Below are 20,637 nucleotides of genomic sequence, written 5' to 3' on the forward strand. Positions count from 1 at the left end.
GTGACGCAAGCGAGATTTGGTCGTATGCAAATGAGATTCCGTCATACACAGATGGTCACGTGAGATCAACAAACACCGCCTTCTTTGTGTGTCTAAACAAGCTTGTGTACTGGAACAACATTGTGTCGATAAGTCAGAATTGGGACACTGATAGATTTGGAATCGATGGACGAAAATTTCAATATGACTTTTAACAGAAGTTTCAGTAAGTTTCATTTATTTTTTCATTATTTTTATCCCTTGTCCCCTGCTCTTTGTAATTCAGTTCCCGCAATTTTATTTCAAAAAAATTGAAAAATTGAACGAAATTATGCGACATGCAAAATTTCGGCTCAGGTCATTACATTGTTCATTCCAATAGCGCACTACACCAGCTTATTTATACCCCCACTGGACATATATATATATCTTATCAAGCAGGAGCGGATCCAAGAACTGGCGTACCGAACGAACGCCCCCCCCCCGCCTAAATCGGTAGGAAAACCAATTTTACCACAAGTTTCGCCCTATAATATTTTTGCCTTGCTTTGCACTGCATTTAATTCAATTTATCGCCCCCCCCAAAGCTCAATCCTGGATCCGCTCCTGTCAAGGAACAGGTTCAGAAACTAAGAGCCATAAAATATAAAATTTCGTCATATGAAATTTATGAAGGCAGAACACAAAATGAATTGGATGGCGTATTTATTTGTCATAGAGTTAAAAATAATCTTGATTTTTTTTTTCAGTGTAACTATGAACAAATGCATTAGGAATGGGAAAAAAAAGTGAGGGGGTGTCTTGTCAAAAATGCAATATATCCATGTATTGGAAATGCTATGTGAAATCAATGAATGATCCAAGTCCATAAACAGTTTTGTTTAATTGTGTACATTTAGCATGATCACTAGAAATGACAACTTTTCAATTAACTGATTTTTGCTTCTGGTATCAAAGAAGGTTGTGCTACCATTCTCCTGGCATCACCAGAATATGTGATTAAAAAGAATTAGAGAGGCATCCTGTCAGAAACATTCTGAAAAAAAATATATTTAGTTGCATATAATGAGGCACATTGCATATCAGAATGGTATGTTGTATATAGTGACAAAAAGAAATGTATGCAGTACAGTTAGAAATCTACATGAATGTCTTGTAGATGTAAATAAAATGGCACTTACAACATGTAACATTACTAGCAAATTAATATATATTTTAACAAAAACAAACCCACAGTGTACTGGTATCTGCCTCCCATTGTGTATTAACTTAAGTTTCACATGAAAAGGGGCATTTTTTGTAAGGGTTACTGTTTGAGTTGGCACACATTGTATATTAAGTTTTTCTTTTACATTACACAATAAAAACCATAGTTAATTTTACAGGTGATTAGATTTTAGAGAGGACCATAGAAAAGTTGGAATTATTCAAAGTATAATAGATTCCACAATCCTCACTCTAACTGCAACTTCAATCAAAGACATAAAAAAGGATATACCTGTTGTATTGGAGCTAAGTGAGGCATCTGATGTGTCAGTTTTATCAAACAATTAAAAGTTATATATACATGTACATTTGTATATCTGCAAATTGAAACAGCTAATATTTGTGTTGGCACTCAAATCCTAAAATCACAATGTTTTTGTACAGAATGATGTTTTTGGCATTGATGCACAAAAATGATTTGTAAAATGGACCATGTCTTATGTTTTATTATTCTGTCTTTGTTCAATCTATGAAGCATCAACCATTTTATTAGCAAGGGGAGAGTGATCTTTTAAAAATGTTCCAAATTCCTGAAAGGAATATTTTACTCCTCCAATGAAAAGTAGAATAATAATGATTCTATGTTTCCTCGATTACTAAACAGGGCATTTTTTTTCAAAATGAAATATTGATTTCAGTTGCTTCATAATTAAAACTAAATATTTGTGCTTGTGCAACATAAATTTCTTATCTGACATCAAATCCCTGCCCCCTAAATCCTACAAGAATATTGTCACTGGAAGATGTAACTAAGTTTACTAGTATATAAACACGTTTTATTTGTGATGCATGCACATAGTAATAGAGACAAGTGCAACATTTTGTCTAAATATGTAGGTACTCAGGTAAAGTCCAAATAAAATTTTAATTAACTAATTTGAATGTTATAACTTTCGCCATAACATACATAGGTGAAGAAAACTCCTCAGCAATTAAACAAATTGAAAGAAAATGTGAAACCATACAATACAAGAATGTGTCTTACTTAAAATAAAAAACTTTGCCAAATGCAGCATGATACAACCACAGACAATTACACTCTGCAAGTGTGGACACAATATTAGTAATTGACACACTTATCATAGAGACTTACAGTTCATTATGGACACAACAAATCATTTGGACACAATATTGCACATTTTGAAATTCAATATAAATATAAAGGTCTGCTTTAGAGTGCATTCATGGATCACTTTGTAATTCATTATCTCAAAAATAGGGTTAATTTGGTAGACATACTTCTTAAATCTCTTGTATTTAGGCTTGGATTTCAAATGGCATCCATTGGAAAAAAGTTTCAAAATTGCACCTATTTACTCAAATAACGTATGAAATATCTGAAATCTGATTGAAACATGTAGGCATGGACTTTCATAAGGAATGTTATAAAAAAAACTTGAAAATGCACCGAATATAAAAAAAATGATTTGTTAGGGCATGGCTTTCTTTATAATTTGTAAACTGTAAAAGATGTTTGAAATCTAATTGAAAAATTCAGGCAAGGATTTTGATGTGACATCTACAATTTTTTTTCAAAACCAAACCAGAAATAAACAAGTATTTTTCCCCTTTATTTCTTGAAAAATACTTGTTTAGGGCCCCTTATTCTTATTTGGCTTAAGTCACAACCCAAACAATCAATGCCAGTCTGTTTATTGTGGTATACATGTGGTATACATGTAGAATATTGTGAAACAATATCATAAGCATTGCTATACTTTTATTAGGGTTGTATTGTTACATTCAATGACCTTCTTGTTTTAGGACTCATTTATGCCCCTAATTCTATACCAACCTTCCTGTTGTAGTTTGCAACCTTGTTTTAAAATTTATAAAGATCAACCAACTAATACTAAAATTTTCACAAAAACCAAGTGTCTCCAGATGATCACAACAAATCCAAACCAATATACGAGTGAAAAATGTTTGGGATTGTATAAATATTTGAGATAATTTGGACTCAGACCTGTGAATACATGTAGATATCTTTTATTATGACCAAAGACTATAATTTGGAATTTATGTCCTCATCTATGGTACCTTGTTAGGACTTACATGTAGTCAACAGAACCACACTGGTATTCAGTTGTAAGAATCAACCATACATTCATATGAGGTAGTACATATATGTATTATTGACAGTTTTTATAAAATGCAAAGAGATATGGCTGAATTTTTTTCTGAAAATAATATTAACCTTTAACTTAGATCGAATTTCCTCTGAAACTGTGACCCTCTTTTTATTTGGATATCCCAACTCAACATATTCATGAGTTGCAGGATCAGAGGAAATTTGAATGGTCTTTAGCTAGTTGCAAGTACTACATTTTAGTGTAGAAAGTCAGACATGAACATACTGAAACAAAAAAAGTTTAAATATGCTATATATAAATCCATGGAGAGATGTTTGGCAGTGAAAGCAAAAAAAAATATTTCACGAGCTTGATATAATTGGGTTCCCTCAGCCCTCTCTTCCCCAAAGAAAAAAAAAGTTATATAGACAATAGACATCCAGTTCACCACAAGTTACACTGCCAGTTAAAATCTCACATTGAAATAACATGATTTTATACTTCAATATATTAAGAATCTAAGCGATTGAAGATAAAAAATACGCGCAAAACATATTTATAAGCTGCTATTTAAAATTATGGAACAATTTAAAATCCAGCAGAAAATGGATATGATTGCCCTCTGCCCACCCCCACCCCACACACCTCCCAATGCATTTCCAATAAATATTTTAATAACCTGCTCGAAAATTGAGTTTTAAACAATTAAATTATGGTATTCTAAGGATGGGGTGCCACATGTAATATTTTACACATCTAAAAAATTCATATTTCAACCAAAAGTATTGCAGCAGGATCACCAAACAATGGTAAGTTGGATCCAACCAGGTGTTTTCAAAGAGTAATCAAGGGAACCAAGGTTATAGCGGTAATCTAAAGAATGTAATCCAGGGACAAAGACCAGACATGGAAAACAGACATTCACAACAAAGAACATAAAGTAACTAAAATCATACATACAAAGTAACAAAAGTAAATGAGCAACTCGGACTCCACTAAAAACTGGGAGCATGGACCAGGTGCACCGGTAGGGTAAGCGTCCTCTGCTTTTCTAGAAACACCTGCCGAGTTGCTCATAAAAAGTCAAGTCCGGGGTAGACAAACGAGGAAAGGAAAAATATGTTGTTCCAGTACACACGCTTGTTTAGACACACAAAGAAGGCGGTGTTTGTTGATCTCACGTGACCATCTGTGTTTAACGGAATCTCATTTGCATACGACCAAATCTCGCTTGCGTCACGCGAAGTTGGAAATCGAAAGTAAATGGCTGCTGACCCTGGGTTAAGGCTTTCAAACTTCTTTTTACCGAGATTTGATGACAAATAGCCAATAAAACTTACATCAGCATAAAGAAAAATGAATCCCGAATCGAACTAGGTATGCACCACCTACACGATTTCAACATGAAAGTCGTAAGAAGCGCGTGAAAGGCGATACTCCGCGGTACCGCTGAATCTCCAACTTTTTGTATGGCACATCGTTCTGACCCCAACCCGACATATCAATATCAAAATAAAAAAGCGGAGGGTTGCAGGGTCAGAGGAAATTCGGACTACCTGAACCCTTGAAAACACCTTGTTATAATTTTCCTTCTTCCTTGTATTTCCTTAATAATTATACTCTTGTTGAATTATTTATATCTCGTATTTTTCAATGCCAACTATCACTTTGTCCATGTCGCCTTCACTGTCGTTATGTAGCCGATTATGTGTAAATATGCGTCCCCGCTACCATACGTGTACAAAGGAATGTGTGTGTATTGGAGCGTAAAAGCACATCTATATAACCGACTGAGGCTCTCAGAGGGTACCTTTGACTGTCGGATAGAATTATAAGGCTTGGACAGCTATTTTCGGTCGTTCATGCATGTATGAACGGATCTCTCTACTCCCAAACGAGATCCGTTCATACATGCATGAACGACCGAAAATTGATGTTCAATCCTATAATGATGTATGCAGTAACAATGTATGAAATAATTGTTTGAACTTCTAATGCAGACGCACGGCGTCTGCTATAGGAAGTATCCAATATTCTTTTCATAGCGATGCATTATCAACAGTCAAATATTATTCAATACAAATACAATATAGCTCCATGCCTAATAGGCAATGCCTAAATCTAATTAAAATAACGTTCAAAATCAAACTTAAAATAGCTTCTTTATTTCGATTGGTGGTTTTTACGGGGCGCCGAATGAGACTCTTGGTTTTGTACTCAAAATTCAATTTTGTGCAGACAAATTCAGTTTTGTGTCACAGAAATCAATTTTGTGAGACAACAGTCTATTTTGTGTCACAAAAGTAAATTTTGTTTCACAAAATTCAATTTTGTACGACAAAATTCATTTTTATGAGACAAAATTCAATTTGGTGTCACAAAAGTCGATTTTGTATGCAAGTTAGTTTACAGAATCCTTTGGATATGCAAATGAATTCTCTCATCACGATTTTGTAAGAAGGTTTCTCATTGGATATAGTAACTGCGGGTCTTGCAGACACAGGTTTCCGATTATTTCGAGCAACGCATGACGGTTAAGGCGGTTTTAAGTAAAAGTTTTAAAAAAATCTTTTAAGTTGCATTCTACAGTAATACTGTTTTGAAATGACTAAAATTGCTATTATACGTTTTCTATGAGGTTTGTTTGATCAAACAGGTTTTAAAATACGCGATTTTTCTTCTGTCGATTTTTTGGGATTTTCTCTGGTGAATCACGTGACATCTTTCGACTCAACTATAAAATGCTTTTGCCCGACCTGTTAATCGCGACCAAATTTGTTTAAATTTGACAAGATAAATTGTAATAATGTATTTGTCCCAAGTTTTGCAGGAAAAAGAAATGAATCGTCAGATTAGCCAAGAAAATCATATTAGAAATATATTGTGCGGTGAAATTTGTTAAAGTCGGCGAAAGATTATTTTTTTCTACTATCCCTCACGATTTTTTACTAGATACAGATAGATTTCTTTTTTCATTCCGATTCTATTGATGTATGACACAAGAAATTCGGTTGAGTGGAACAGGCCGGGCGAGATGAAAAACCGACATAGGTACTGTACGTGTCTAACTTTCGTTTCCCTTTTGTTAACAAATGCTCAAATGATCTTTCTTTAGATTCAAGATTAAGTGATGCAGGGGGGTTATACGATTACGATATCCGATATGTCTTTCACTTATGTGCTTTATTATAACCGTGCACAATCGTACATTATCCACAGTATTGCAGTGAATGCTTTAAGTTTGTATTACACGTGTACATGATGCTGCACATTTTGAATTCATTTGCATATCCAAAGGATTCTGTAACTAATTTGCACACAGAATTGACTTTTGTGACACAAAATTGAATTTTGTCTCACTGAGTCGCAGAATTGAGTTTTGTGACACAGAATTAAATTTTGTCTCACCAAAGTGAATTATCATGTCTCAAAAATGAATTTCGTCATTACACAATTAAAGTGATCATAAAACAAGTCTGTGTAACATAGTTTTGTACTATAAAAATGATTTTGTTGTCACAAGTGACGGAATTCAGTTTTGTGTACACAAAATTGATTTTGATTACAGAAAGATCAAGTCCCATTCAGCGCCCCGTAGTTTTTACGGTCTTGACTCTATTACTCTTTGTGAAAAGCTAATATGATTTCAGTGAAAATAGGTACATCGATTAATATTATTATTATTATTATTTATTTTTGATGTTGTTATGATGCCAAATCTACTACGAATTTGTACCAAAACATTTCTAATTGTTTTGTCAAATTAAAAAGTGATTTAGGCTGGAACTGGAAACAAATAGTGTTCAAATGAGAATTTATGTCATTGTTGTTCAATTTTTATACACTGCATTAATGATCTACCTTTTTTCGTTTTTGTTGTTAATTCTACATCGTAAAGATCTACGGTACGGTAACATTGTTTTACCACGGGCTGACCATCGCTCGGGGTAAAATCTGTGGACATAAATGATCAGCCTGTAGTAAAACAATGATAAAATGGAGTTTCTGTGATTTATATGGATTCTAACAGGACAATAACGGTCCTTTTTTACACATTTGTGACCTATTACGGCAACCTTAGACCCGCCATATTTTTGCATATTTGGCTAATACACTTTACGTTAGGTATGTTAGTTGAAACAGTCGCTAGTGAAACTTTGCTTTTTTATAAAGAAGGAAAGGGCGAATTAAGTAGATCTATATTAGATATGGCAATTCCCGTTTGCATTATAAGGTCACAGTGTTCACAGATGGACAGGTACAATGTTTCATTCATTGGCGATTGTTATGGTTTGGTTTTTATGGCAAGCCAAAGTGGACAAAAATCAATATTTTGTAATATTAGAAAATGAATTTTTAATATTACAAAATCATTTTTTTAATATTAGGACAGATTTTTTAATATTAAAAATTAATTTTGTAATATTACAAATTGTTGATTTAGTGATATTGTAAAATATCACACATTTTGTAATATTACAAATTGAATATGTATATCCGTTCGGATGTCAGAATATTTATCTTATTATAAGTTTGAAACTTGGTGGGCCCGAAAATTTATTTTCAACCACGTAAAGGCAAGATTACTTATTTCCATTCCACTGTATGAAGTATCTTGACTGATGTCAGAAAATTTATTCATTGTGTAGGAGATGTAGGCCATGTATTTATCTTTTTTTTTTCAGGTTAGGGGAGAAAGTGCTGCAACCATTTAATATAAAGGATGAAAAGAGGGAAGGTGGGTATAATCATTTTTTTGTCCTGGATTTTTGGGTATAATTTCTGATCTGACTTTTTATTTTTACAAGCCTATCACGGATTTACCCATGTGTTCATGCTGGATTTTTTATAACCATACATTATTGTCCTGTCTTTTTATTCTGAATTTGATTCTAGTCCCTATAACAATCAAATGGTTATTCCCCAACACGATAAACATTCTATGTATAACATTGAAACTCACTAAGCAATCTATTTCAGTATAAACAACAATTATAAAAAATGTGAAAACACATATCTTCAGATTTTGGAGTCATTGGATATATATGTACATGTATATAGGGCCCTACTGTTATCATTGGATATATATGTACATGTATATAGGGCCCTGCTTATACCATTGGATATATATGTACATGTATATAGGGCCCTACTGTTATCATTGGATATATATATGTACATGTATATAGGGCCCTACTTTTACCATTGGATATATATATGTACATGTATACAGGGCCCTACTGTTATCATTGGATATATATGTACATGTATATAGGGCCCTGCTTTTATCATTGTATATATATATATATGTACATGTATATAGGGCCCTACTTTTACCATTGGATATATATGTACATGTATATAGGGCCCTACTTTTACCATTGGATATATATATGTACATGTATATAGGACCCTACTTTTACCATTGGATATATATGTGCATGTATATAGGACCCTACTTTTACCATTGGATATATTTGTATATGTATATATGGCCCTACTTTTATCATTATATATTCTAACATCGTTGGGAATTTTTCAGACCTTTCTATACGTTTACGTGACGACTCTATTCGCTACACTGCTCCATCGGATCAAATTGATACAGGGAAGATAACGTAAACGTATAGAAGGGTCTGAAAAAATCCCAACGATGTTAGAACTGTCAAATTTGCGAAGCAAATTTTTGGTAGTTCCCTCTGCGGGACTCGAACTCGTACCGCTGTGACATCTATGGCAACACACACACACACACACACACACACACACACACACACACACACACACACACACACACATATATATATGAACATGTATAGAGCCCTACTGTTATATCATTGGATATACATGAAAATGTATATAGGGCCCTGCTTTTATCACTGGATATATTTGTACATGCATATAGGGCCCTGATTTTATCATTGGATATATATGTACATGTATAGGGCCCTACTGTTATCATTGGATTATATATGTACATTAATATGACCCTACTTTTATCATTGGGTATATATGTACATGTATATAGGGCCCTACTTTTATCATTGGATATATATGTACATGTATAGGGCCCTTCTGTTATCATTGGATATATATGTACATGTATAGGGCCTACTTTTATAAATCTCTGGGTCTGTCCCTTACGGTTTGATGTCAAATGCAAAATGTAAATATATAGTATCTGTAATCATGTATATACATGTATACTGTACATGTAGCTACATTGTAACTCTATGTTTTGTTTCATGGAAATTATCTTTTAGTTGGTCTGGTCCCATCTATACTGCCAGTAACGTTATATAAAGTCCCTGCGTTATCAACAGTTATTGAGTATTTTTGTACGTCTACGGTTTATATGCATGTACATTTAGAGGTACATGTAAGGAACACCAAAGATTTATATTTCATGCTGTATTTGCATATGCTAGAATGCATGTATGCTGCCAATTGTCAACAAAGTTCAATGCATCTTATTTCGAATATGTACACTACATTCACATGAAAATGCAATTTCAGCCACCCTCTTATACATGTATATATATCTTATGATACTTGCATCTTGATCTTTGAATTTGTTATTTTTATATGTACATGGTGTACCTTGGTACTGTGTAGAATAATTGAAAATAACCAAAACGCCACAAAGATCTTTTATGCACACTTGATAGTCTTTTATTTCCAGACATGGTTCCTCTAGAAGATGAAGTACCTGAATTTTTTAGTTATGTGGCTAGAGAATAATCTGTTATACTTTAATTTTACTTTGTTAAATCAGGTATGTTTTATGCTATTCTATTAAGTGTTTAATCAAAACGCCAAGATATAAACATGGACAAAGTCTAATCTTGACAATCTGTTTTTTTTTTCTTTCTTTTTTTTTAATGTTTAATTTTTAATTTTTTTAGGGTTTCTGTGCATATGTAGACGAAAGACATCTAAGTTTTAATTTTCTGTTTTAAGTCACTTGCCAGATATTTATGCTGCCTAAAACATATACATGCGATTATGATCCATATTAAAAGATTTGTTATAATTAAGTTTAGATACACTGTCAATAATTCCTACTCTATACTTGCTCCGAATGTTCAAGACTTTAAAATACAGTTTTATCAATCTACATTTCTCAGTTAATTTTATTACGATAATATACATAATGTGCATGTATATGTAAGTTTTTTATGCAGCGTAAATTTTACTGATTTTCAGTACCTATACTACACAATTTAGTTTCCTAGGAGGGCACAATTAAAGGTCACTTGAGGATATAATGTCAATTACATGTATGCCATATTATTTGTGTTTTTGTTGATGTAGTCAAGAGACATATGATTTATCTTTAAGTTGGATAGGCACTAGAATTCTTATAATATCCATATCAATATTGCCCTTTCATTGGAATCATATCAATTGAAAGGGGTTTCTATCTATGACAGTTAAACATGTACTAACATGTGTTATGAATGGTTTTCAAGGTAAAAAGTTAAAGAGTTACTCTTTGTTCACACTACACACAATAGTTTGAAAACTCTTCCACCAATTGTAATAAATCTGTCTAATTGTGTATTTGTTCGATTAAGAAAATTTGCTGTCACGTAATGATTTGGCACTGTCTTCCCTGTTGTCGACGCATGTCCATAGACACTTAGTTTCATGCGATAATTAAGTATTTAGTTGGTTGCTAAAGTTTTTAATTAAATTGGAAGTTTGGTATTGATCTTAGGAGAAATACCCTTACCTGTTAGGGAACTAAGGGCCAAACGCATTCCATAGCATGTAACTCAAGTAAAACAAATGAATGTCTCTGATATTGCTCCACAATTCTTTATACCACTAAGGTTTGACTTGTATTTATGTTTAAGATTTAAACCCTAGGAGAATGAACGGCCAAAAATGACTAGAAACAAGCATTGCCCTGATTTCTCAAAAGTTCAGAACCAGGAACAAGTAATTTGATCTCTGAGATTATAAATTGAGTAAAACAGAACTGATCTCTTTAAAATTGTACACCAACGTACCTTTTAGTTCAGACTGATTTGAATCAAATGAGGTCCAAAAATGGGCCAGATTGATTCTGGAGAAATTATTTATCTCCATAAGAAAGTTTAGATTGATTTGAACCAAACGACGGCCAAAAAGGGCCACATTGATTATGGTGAAGTTCTCGTCCTGTCTAAATACATTCAAAATTCAAATCTTTATCAAGTTACTATCAACCTTGAATAGTCTGTCCATACTTGCCCCTACTTTTCCAAGGTTCAACAGTCATATTAAGCTGTCCCAGAGAAAGCATTTCACTGGGTTATGGAATTCTACATTTTAGAATTTTAAGTATAATGATTTAACTGTGTGACATACACTGTGTAGATGTGTTATTTTATTTTATTTTTATTTTTTTTTTGCATGGAATTATAGTATGGTTATCATTGTGTAACCAGGTCATTGGTAAGAGTAGGTCTGTAATTGATTCTGACATATAGCCTTACAGAGGTTTGTTTCTAATTAAACCAGGACGGCTTCATAGAAGTTGATTCTGATATATAGCCCTACAGAGGTTTGTTTCTTATTGAAAAAACCAGGGCGGCTTCATAGAAATTGATTCTGATATATAGCCCTACAGAGGTTTGTTTCTTAGTAAACGATGGCGGCTTCATATAAATTGATTCTGGCATATAGCCCTACAGAGGTGTGTTTCTTACTAAACCAGGGCGGTTTCATAGAAGTTGATTCTGACATAGAGCCCTACAGAGGTTTGTTTCTTAGTAAACGATGGCGGCTTCATAGAAATTGCTTCTGACATATAGCCCTACAGAGATTTGTTTCTTATCAAACCAGGGCGGCATCATAGAAGTTGATTCTGACATAGATCCCTACAGAGGTTTGTTTCTTAGTAAACGATGGCGGCTTCATAGAAATTGATTCTGACATATAGCCCTACAGAGATTTGTTCCTTATCAAACCAGGGCGGCATCATAGAAGTTGATTCTGACATAGATCCCTACAGAGGTTTGTTTCTTAGTAAACGATGGCGGCTTCATAGAAATTGATTCTGACATATAGCCCTACAGAGATTTGTTTCTTATTAAACCAGGACGGCTTCATATTTTCAATCATTTGAATTGAATTAAATTTAAAACTAAATTTAACTACATAATCCAAATTATAATTTTAACTATATATCACATATAAATCAAAATATTTTTCGTTTATTCCATGCATAGTATTACTACCGATAGTCCAATAGGCACTGATATTGTGGGGAATTTATAACACAAATGTTCCAAAAGTTTGCATTTTCATTTGTTTAAGAACAATGTATCATATTTATTTTTGAAGACTCTGAAGAGCCAATACTGATGAAATGCACCGGATATTGTTGCTTGAAATTAATTATTGCTTCACAAGTGTTTCTTTGTATTTCTTCTCTTAAAGATACAAGAAGTCAGGAAAGTGCAAATTTATTGCTTAAGAAATAAATCACGGAAACTCCAGATTTATTTCGATTCTAATAAGACAATTACGGTAATTCTTTTTACATTTTCGTGACCTATCACGGTAATCTTCGACGCCATATTTTCCCCTATTTGGCTGTATACACTTCTGGTATTAGTCTTATATTACATATACCTGAGCTCAAAACATGGAGGCTGAAATATCGTGCGCTTCCTCTTTGCATTTTCCTGTTTTTGTTTCTTGGCAAATGATTATCATTTTTCATCAAAAGTACAAGGTAAATATCAAGCTATGACACAAAAAACATGTATTTTCATGAAAGTAATGCTTCAGAAAAGAGGTCTATTTTATGAACTCAAAATAAAAGTGAAAGTACAAAAAGTCTATTTTTAGTTCGACTAATTATTTTTGATATTTCCTTTAAGGAAAAACATAGTAAAAAGTTAGATTGAAACTCCTCTATTTTTGAAAAAAATCATGAAAATTTAAAATAAAATATTGAAACCTATGTGGCAAAGAATACAAGACTGAGACTTTTACACTGTAAGTTGAAATGGTTGCTAATGACTTATATAGTGCTTTGTATTATTTATAATGAAGGAAAGAGCATATTAAGTAGAACGATGTTAGATATGGTAACAGTTGTTTACTTTATAAAGCCACATTGTTCACACATGGACAGGTACAATGTTGCATTCATTAACGAATACTATTGTTTTTTTTTATACATGATGGTGTGCGTAGCGAGTGTTACCGTGTATGTGTAAAAGTGATTTTTACGGAATATAAAATAAATTCTCTAGAACATAACGTGTAATATTTTAATTAAATATGAATTTAATTTTCATCCACTCTACTAAAATGAATGAAAACTGCCGATACACATCAGATTGTTTCGTGTGTTTGTTTACATGATTTACACATGTACGGTGGGCAGTAATTTACACATTCACGAAGCACGCCTAATCAGTCGCATGCTGCTCATATAGCAATCGAAAAATCAAGCACAGTAGTGGTCTCAAAGCCTTTAAGGACGTCATATTAGAAGTAGAATTTTTACACAAGAATGCAAGAAAAGTTCTAATACATGTAACTTCGTTTAATCTTATTTTATAACAACTATGTAGATTCCTTTCAGAGTTGTGGGACTTGAAAACGACAGTACCGAAATACCCTTATTCCATGTTACTGATAGATACCACACAGTAGGTTTCTGTCAAACTCCAAAAATACTGAGAGTCCAGATTTAGAGCAACAAATTTTACCAAGCTAACCTAAATTAAGAGATCAATCCTAAACATCACAAATCAACGTTCAACACATCCGTGCAAGTACATTCTCAGGAAAGAAGATATGTAATGTATAGATTTATATGATTGGTTTTATGATATGTAAACCTACAGTACAGCAAATATCCTGAATTATTTCACCCTCTTATTTCGGTGGAGGTTTATAGTGATAAAGGTGTCCGTCGATTCTTCCCTCCTTCCGTTTCGCAGAGGAATTCCCATATCTTACATTTACTCCTCCTACACCGCTAAATGAAATTATATATAGAATCTTTTAGTTGCGGAAATGGTATATTTTACATTGCATTCATAAAACAGAACTTTTTCATGACAAAAAATTTCCTATTTTGAACATGGGAAAATCAAAAGCCATTTGCTTTGTTTGTATTCAATAATGTCCCTACTTTTGTTCTGCGTGGTCCAGGGTGGTGAACAGGAGGTTGCGAAAATACTGTATTTGTTGTCAAGTTATATTAGCAAGGTCTGTCCGCAAACCATTTAAGGTACATGTAATGTGATAAGAATATCCACGTGACATACACGTACGTGTATATGATAGTAATTTTTAACCTGAGTTGAAAATATAGTAATGTATCCTATTATATATTTGAGTGGAAAGACCTTTTGTTTCTGACCTTTCCACTTCGATTGATCGATCTATGTGTTGATAAAATCCGAAATGAGAGTACGCATTACATTTAATTTTCAACCGCAGAAATTAGCTCAAGAATGATACAACACGCGCTGCCATATTCTGATCATCTTTATGCATTTTTTGTATACAAGTTCGAAACTATGATATTCATCCTGTTGTTTTGCTGATTTTGTTCGGTGCGAAAATTTAAATGAAACGAGATTTATTCGATATCGCTGTTATCCACAAACTTACTAAGTTGTGAGTTTACAGATCTTTGCATGTGATCTGGCGCTTGTCAAGTTTTTGCTTTGAGATACACGACTGTACCACCAAAAAAAATCAACATGGTCAAAGTTGTGCGTGAATGTTAGTTTGAGTAGTAGTATTATGTTAAAGATCTTGGACATGTATTTAACTGATTGAAGACATTGGTTCATATAATTGATGAGTTTCTTTTTTTCTTTCGGTTAAGTCAGAAAAGCAGAGGACGCTTACCCTACTGGTGCACCTGGTTCATCCTCCAAGGTTTTAGTGAAATCCGCGTTGTTCTTTTACTTTCGTTGTTTTTTATGCATACTTTTGGCTATTTAATGTTCTTTGATGTGTGCGTGTCTGTTTTCCCCGTCTGGCCTTCATCCGTGGATTACATTCTTTAGATTTCCATTAGAATCTTGGTTCCCTTGATTACTTTCTCTGATATCAGAGAAAACAAGGGTAATTTTTGGTCTAAAGAGGGTTAGAATAAGGTTAAGGATAAGGTTTTGGAACCGAAATGAACGTATCAGCAAGAAAACTTAAGTTGCAAACCGAAAAACTGTAGGCGAGTATTGTTTTTAAACTAGTTTACTGTGTGCATGAATAACTTGAATACTGTATTGTTATGTTGCTTTAACAAACTGAATCACACTAGGATTTTTATACTATACGTGCGTTGTGGGTGAGTTCAAACCTATGTATAAGTAGGTATAGACATTTCCGGAAATGAATACATTTCAGGACATTATGGAATATCTCGTCGCATGTAAAGACGTAAATTTTCTTTTATCGTAAACTAAGCTAAAAACACTAACCAGTCATTTCAGATTTTTTTTGTAAAGATATAAAGTCTTTCATGCTGTGGTACCCTGTATTTGAAGCAGCAACGGTAATATATGTTATATCATATGCTATATTATATTTGTCTTATCTCGATTGATTCCGGTTTCATCGGAACATACTGTCGATGATCGCTAAATTTTAGATGTGCCTTATTTTGACTATGCATGTCCAACAATCTGTTCGGTTCTGACGCGCATGCGCTAGCTTTCACCGATAAGATTTTACATGAATTGTATAGGGATGGTCTTTTGTTGTTGTTGTTAAATGGCAATTAAATGCATTTCCCGTACTATTTAGTTACAAAGTGCATCTTTCCATTTTGTTCAATTATTTATCTATACAAGGAAGTTTTTTAATTAAACTTAAGTTATTTAGAAAATCCGTCTTTTTTCGTTTTAAAATGGCACCATTTTGTCCTAAATTGTCTCACACAATGTAAGTAAATTTTCGAAAAAAAACTGAAAGTTGCGTGTACAAAAGAGTAAAAAAAAATATTTATAAATGATTGAAAGATACAAAGTGGATATATTTGTATTCCTTATGTATTGATGATTTTAATTAATTTTGTTTAATGAGCTAATGGGAAATCCCGTCTTTTAACACATTAAGTTTTGCAATTTTTATTTTTAGACATAGGAACGTGTTGTCATTACGTAATACGTTTGTTTCTGTATACTTATGGCAAGAAAAAGCATCAATATCCGGTTTGTACCTGCATTTTCTGGAGCTGACAAACATCATAATGGCAGCTTCATTTGCGTATACTTGCGTATGTGCGATTGAGCGCCAAACCCGTCTCGGAAAATATTTGCTAGTTTCGATAATTAAATACAAATCGAATCATAGTTTTTTCCAAGATAGGGTTGGCCTCATAGTCTGCAGTGTGGCTCCCGGATTTTTACGAAAATTATGTCATCAATATTACCCATTATTCCCGGGTCATAAAAATTGCGAAACGAAAACGAACCAAAACGAAACGAACATAGTCAATAAAAGAAAGAATTGAAACGAAACAATTCGATAAAATGAATCAAATCGTAATAAAAACATAATTAAACTATACTAAGTGAAACAGAATGCAGCAAAACTAAATACAATAAAAGAAATCTTTTAAGACGTTTCGCAAATTCTAAGATCCATAATGTTAACCAGTGCCGGACAATTCGACCCAAAGACATTTCGGACCACGAAAACCAATAAGTCGTTATGAATGCCGGACATTTCGGCCAATAGACATATCAGACCATGACAATTAGAATAATGCGTTAGGGCAGATATATATCATTACAAAATTTACCATACTTGAAGGTATAACATATCAAATATGAGCTGACAAAAAAATTGTTATAATAATGTTTCTTCAAGGTTGTACCTTCATCATATTACATGAGCACAATAAATTTCTTATCTCATACTTGTAAAGAATCCAGTTTTGTTAGCCTCTATTAAAGAAGAAAACAATACATTTGATGTTTATCAAATACACAAAATAACTGGAAATAAAGTTTAGAAAACTGTTTTTCATTGATTATAAATACTTTAAACTACGCTATAACTAGTATTATTATGCATCTACATTGCATATACACATTTTTAACTAGACGTTACTTTAAACTTTATTATAATTTGGTGTTACACGTACTTTTAACGCAATACACATTTGGAAAATAGTGTGGTTCTATTCTTGTCATTAAATTGGAGTGTTATACAAATTTTGCTTTTATCAACACAATCAAATATGTTTCAGTGAAATATCATAAATTTCATTTTTGTTTTTTTTTTTAGTTAATAACATACTGTCGGTAATTATGGTAAAATTGTCTACATGAAACTTGAAACAGGAAGAACGCTGTTGAGGCGCCATAAATGTCGCAACTATATTACATTTTGTCCCATGATGGATTATGGTTGTAGAATAATTGACAATACCTGCTTGAAAGACAATTAACACAGAATGATATAGCAGCATGAAAGTATCTCGACCGGTGAATTCAGAACAATAAAACAAGCAATTTAAATACATTTCCAACAACAAACCAAGTATTATCTTATAATAGCATTTTTCAGGGGGATTAGGGGGATTAACCCCAGTGCGCATGCGCATGACGTCACATCCGGTGGTCATGGGCCGGAAGTGACCGGTAGAGGAAGGGGGACCGGAAGTGGACCTGGGTGACCGGAAGTGGACTGATGGGGGACCAATAAAGAGAACATGGGGACCTTTTGATGTAGGAAGGGGGGTCTTAAAGGTTAGGAGGGGAAACGACCACCATAGGTATCCTCATTAAGTGTCCTAATTAGTGTCATTATATAGTATACTATAAACAGGTAAATATAAAAAGAGGGGTGTATTATGACAAGAGTTATATTTCTTTGTTTACATTGCTTTTTTATTTTTACATTTTCATTAACGTTAATTTTTTTTTGAATTATTTTTTAACAAAATACACTTGGGTACTCTATCCAAATTATTTTTGTAAATTATTTGTTATTTCATTGTCTTTGTGTAATAATTGAATGGGCACTTTGAATAGATTTTAAATTTTGATTTGTTTTCCTCCTTGCGATGTTGAATTGATTGTGTAATTTTAATAGAAGTCTCACGGATTAGACAGATGTTTGAAACTTTCCATTTTACTGGTGATTTCAATAGCTCATGTATTGATTTTTAACCGTTTTTATTCTGCTTCATGAATTCATTACAGGTGTAAGGACGTGTTGTGCAATGTTTACCACTAAGAAATAATTTTTTATTTATTTGTTTTGTGTAGTTCTAATATGTGTTAATATTTTTTTATATTCAGTTTGAATAATTAATGTTTCTATTTTGACTAACGTCTAAAGATTATACTGGCTATCGTAAGGTTTACAATTGATGTTTACAATCGGAACGTTAAGAGCTTTTGAATGGTGTATTGTCTTTCATTCTTATTATAATTAGATTTATATAGTCGACTTATTCATCACCTATAACAGATGAATTCTACCTTTTCATTATTATCGGGCTCTGGTGGGTAAATTCCTTTTTTCATATTTTCAATGTTTACATGTCGCGTTTACTTGATTTGATCCGTTATGGGATTGTTTTGGGTAAAGCATTGATTTGTTGTTGTTTTGTTCTCTCTCCATATTTTCATTCGTACTTTGTTTGTCACACCCTTTTTTGTTTGAGACTTGTGTGCTCGTTGAATGTTTTTCTTTTGTTATTATAAGGAGATTGAACTTTTTACTGCAATAGTATATTTTCAAGTTACTTATACTTTGAACGTGTTATGGGGCTCTATCGGGTAAACCGGTTTATTTTCATACTTTCAATGTTTACATGTCGCGTGTACTAGATTTGACCAGTCATGAGGGTAAGCCATTGACAAATTTTAAATTTCTCTCCATATTTTCATTCGTACTTTGTTTCTTACGCCCTTTTTTGTTTAAGTATTGTATGATGGGATCTTTCTGAGGAGAATGAACTTTTTTCTGCTAAAATATGTTTTCAAGTTACTTACACTCAAACTTTGACTCGTGTTTTGAGGCTCTGATAGTAAACATGTTTGTAATGCTGTCGCTAACAGTTTTTGTACTCCCCACCCTCTTTTTGTAAGGAGGGTGTCTCTTTCTCTTTTCTTTAGTGTAGTTGTACTATACAACTAGATACACCTATTTTTATCTATTTTATTTACGATTTCATCGTCCTACCTTCTTGATGTTTATCCAAGACAGATATGGACATTCATAATCGGAAGTGGACCACTGACCCTTTGGACTTTAACCATTCGAACCATTGATCTTTGACCCTTTCCACCCATTGCTAAAGTGTATTTGTCCGACGCCATCGAGTTCAAGATGAAATCCGCCTCCTTATTTGCGTCGTCCTATGGATTCAAATGATTTTGATTGCCACCAATGAAATTAAAATATGTGAATTGCGACCAATGAAATTCAAACGTGTGAGATCCAATCGCGTGCGGTCGCGGGGAAGATAAACACTCCGGACATTTTCGAAATAGTCATTCTCTTGCAGATCTCCAGAAGAGAAAAGGTATGAATCTTAACCTGGAAGTTAGCTTTTGATGCATGGTTTCCTCCAGGGGTTAGGTTCATTGTGAATCATATCAACACGGATCAAAAGACTATAGACTTGGGATTAGGGTTAGTGTTCAGACATTAGAAAAACTACCAAAACAAAGATTTGGGTTAGAGTTAGGATTAGGGCTAGAGATAAGTTTAGGGCTAGGGTTAGAGTCTGGGTAAGGGTTAGGGCTAGGGTTAGGACTAAAGTTAGGGTTAGGGCTAGGGTTACAATTAGGGTTAGGTTAAGAATCAAGGTTAGGGTTAGTGTTAAAACAATAGAAGAAAAAACCACAACAAAGATTAGGGTAAGAGTTAGGGTCAAGGGTTAGAATTAGATGATAGAAGAAGCAAACAGAAAAAGGATTAAGGTGAGGGTAGGAGTCGGGTGTAAGGTTACGGTAAGCCTTGGGGTAAGAGTTAACACAAGAGAAAACAGTCAGCACAATTATACAGCATAGATCTAAAGAACACATTATACGTAGTCACATGACTTAGGGTTAGGGTTGAGGGGGTGTAAGGTTTTACATAAAAAAGCCAAGTCTTAAGAAAATTATAGAATAAAAGTGTCAGAACAAAAGTAAGGACTAGACCTAAAAAGACAGACTAAACAAAGTCACAATGTTTGAATTAGATAATATGTTGGGATAGGGTCACGGTAAAGATTGAGTAAACACAGAAAAAAAGGAGTTAAGATAAACGCTAGGATAAGTGTTATATTGAGGGTTATAGGTCACGGATTAGGATAAGATTAGTGTTTGATTTCGGGTAAAGTCGTCGT

The 20,637-nt window shown here is 33.3% G+C and overlaps 1 protein-coding gene and 2 long non-coding RNA genes across 7 annotated transcripts in view; 2 read left to right on the forward strand and 1 right to left on the reverse strand.

The window, feature by feature from the left end:
- Positions 1–20,637, reverse strand: part of LOC148624702 (uncharacterized) — a 62,517-nt gene that overhangs the window by 25,706 nt on the left and 16,174 nt on the right. The window contains exon 1 of one of the 4 annotated variants that reach the window (XM_088567546.1): positions 4,892–5,045. The exons of 1 other annotated variant lie outside the window; for it this stretch is intronic. Coding sequence is in view for 1 of the 3 variants with exons in the window: in XM_088567541.1 (XP_088423667.1) it covers positions 4,658–4,665 (8 nt within the window). In the remaining 2 variants the exon portion in view is untranslated. Of the gene's footprint in view, positions 1–4,657; positions 4,681–4,873; positions 5,046–20,637 lie in introns of those variants that run through there. 2 more of the 4 variants (XM_088567544.1, XM_088567541.1) reach the window with 2 other exon arrangements.
- On the forward strand, positions 67–18,739 carry LOC148624703 (uncharacterized). 2 transcript variants are annotated; one of them, XR_015919739.1, is made up of 5 exons: positions 67–205; positions 8,003–8,055; positions 10,000–10,092; positions 12,150–12,320; positions 17,577–18,739. It is a non-coding gene; the product is annotated as an uncharacterized LOC148624703 (long non-coding RNA). The 2 variants fall into 2 exon arrangements; XR_015919740.1 differs by lacking the exon at positions 12,150–12,320.
- On the forward strand, positions 219–2,121 carry LOC148624704 (uncharacterized). The gene is made up of 2 exons (XR_015919741.1): positions 219–1,069; positions 1,365–2,121. It is a non-coding gene; the product is annotated as an uncharacterized LOC148624704 (long non-coding RNA).

Source organism: Perna viridis, chromosome 2, assembly GCF_037379345.1.
Source record: "Perna viridis isolate PV_CMFRI_1.1 ecotype Kerala chromosome 2, ASM3737934v1, whole genome shotgun sequence".
NCBI classification, from domain to species: domain Eukaryota; kingdom Metazoa; phylum Mollusca; class Bivalvia; order Mytilida; family Mytilidae; genus Perna; species Perna viridis.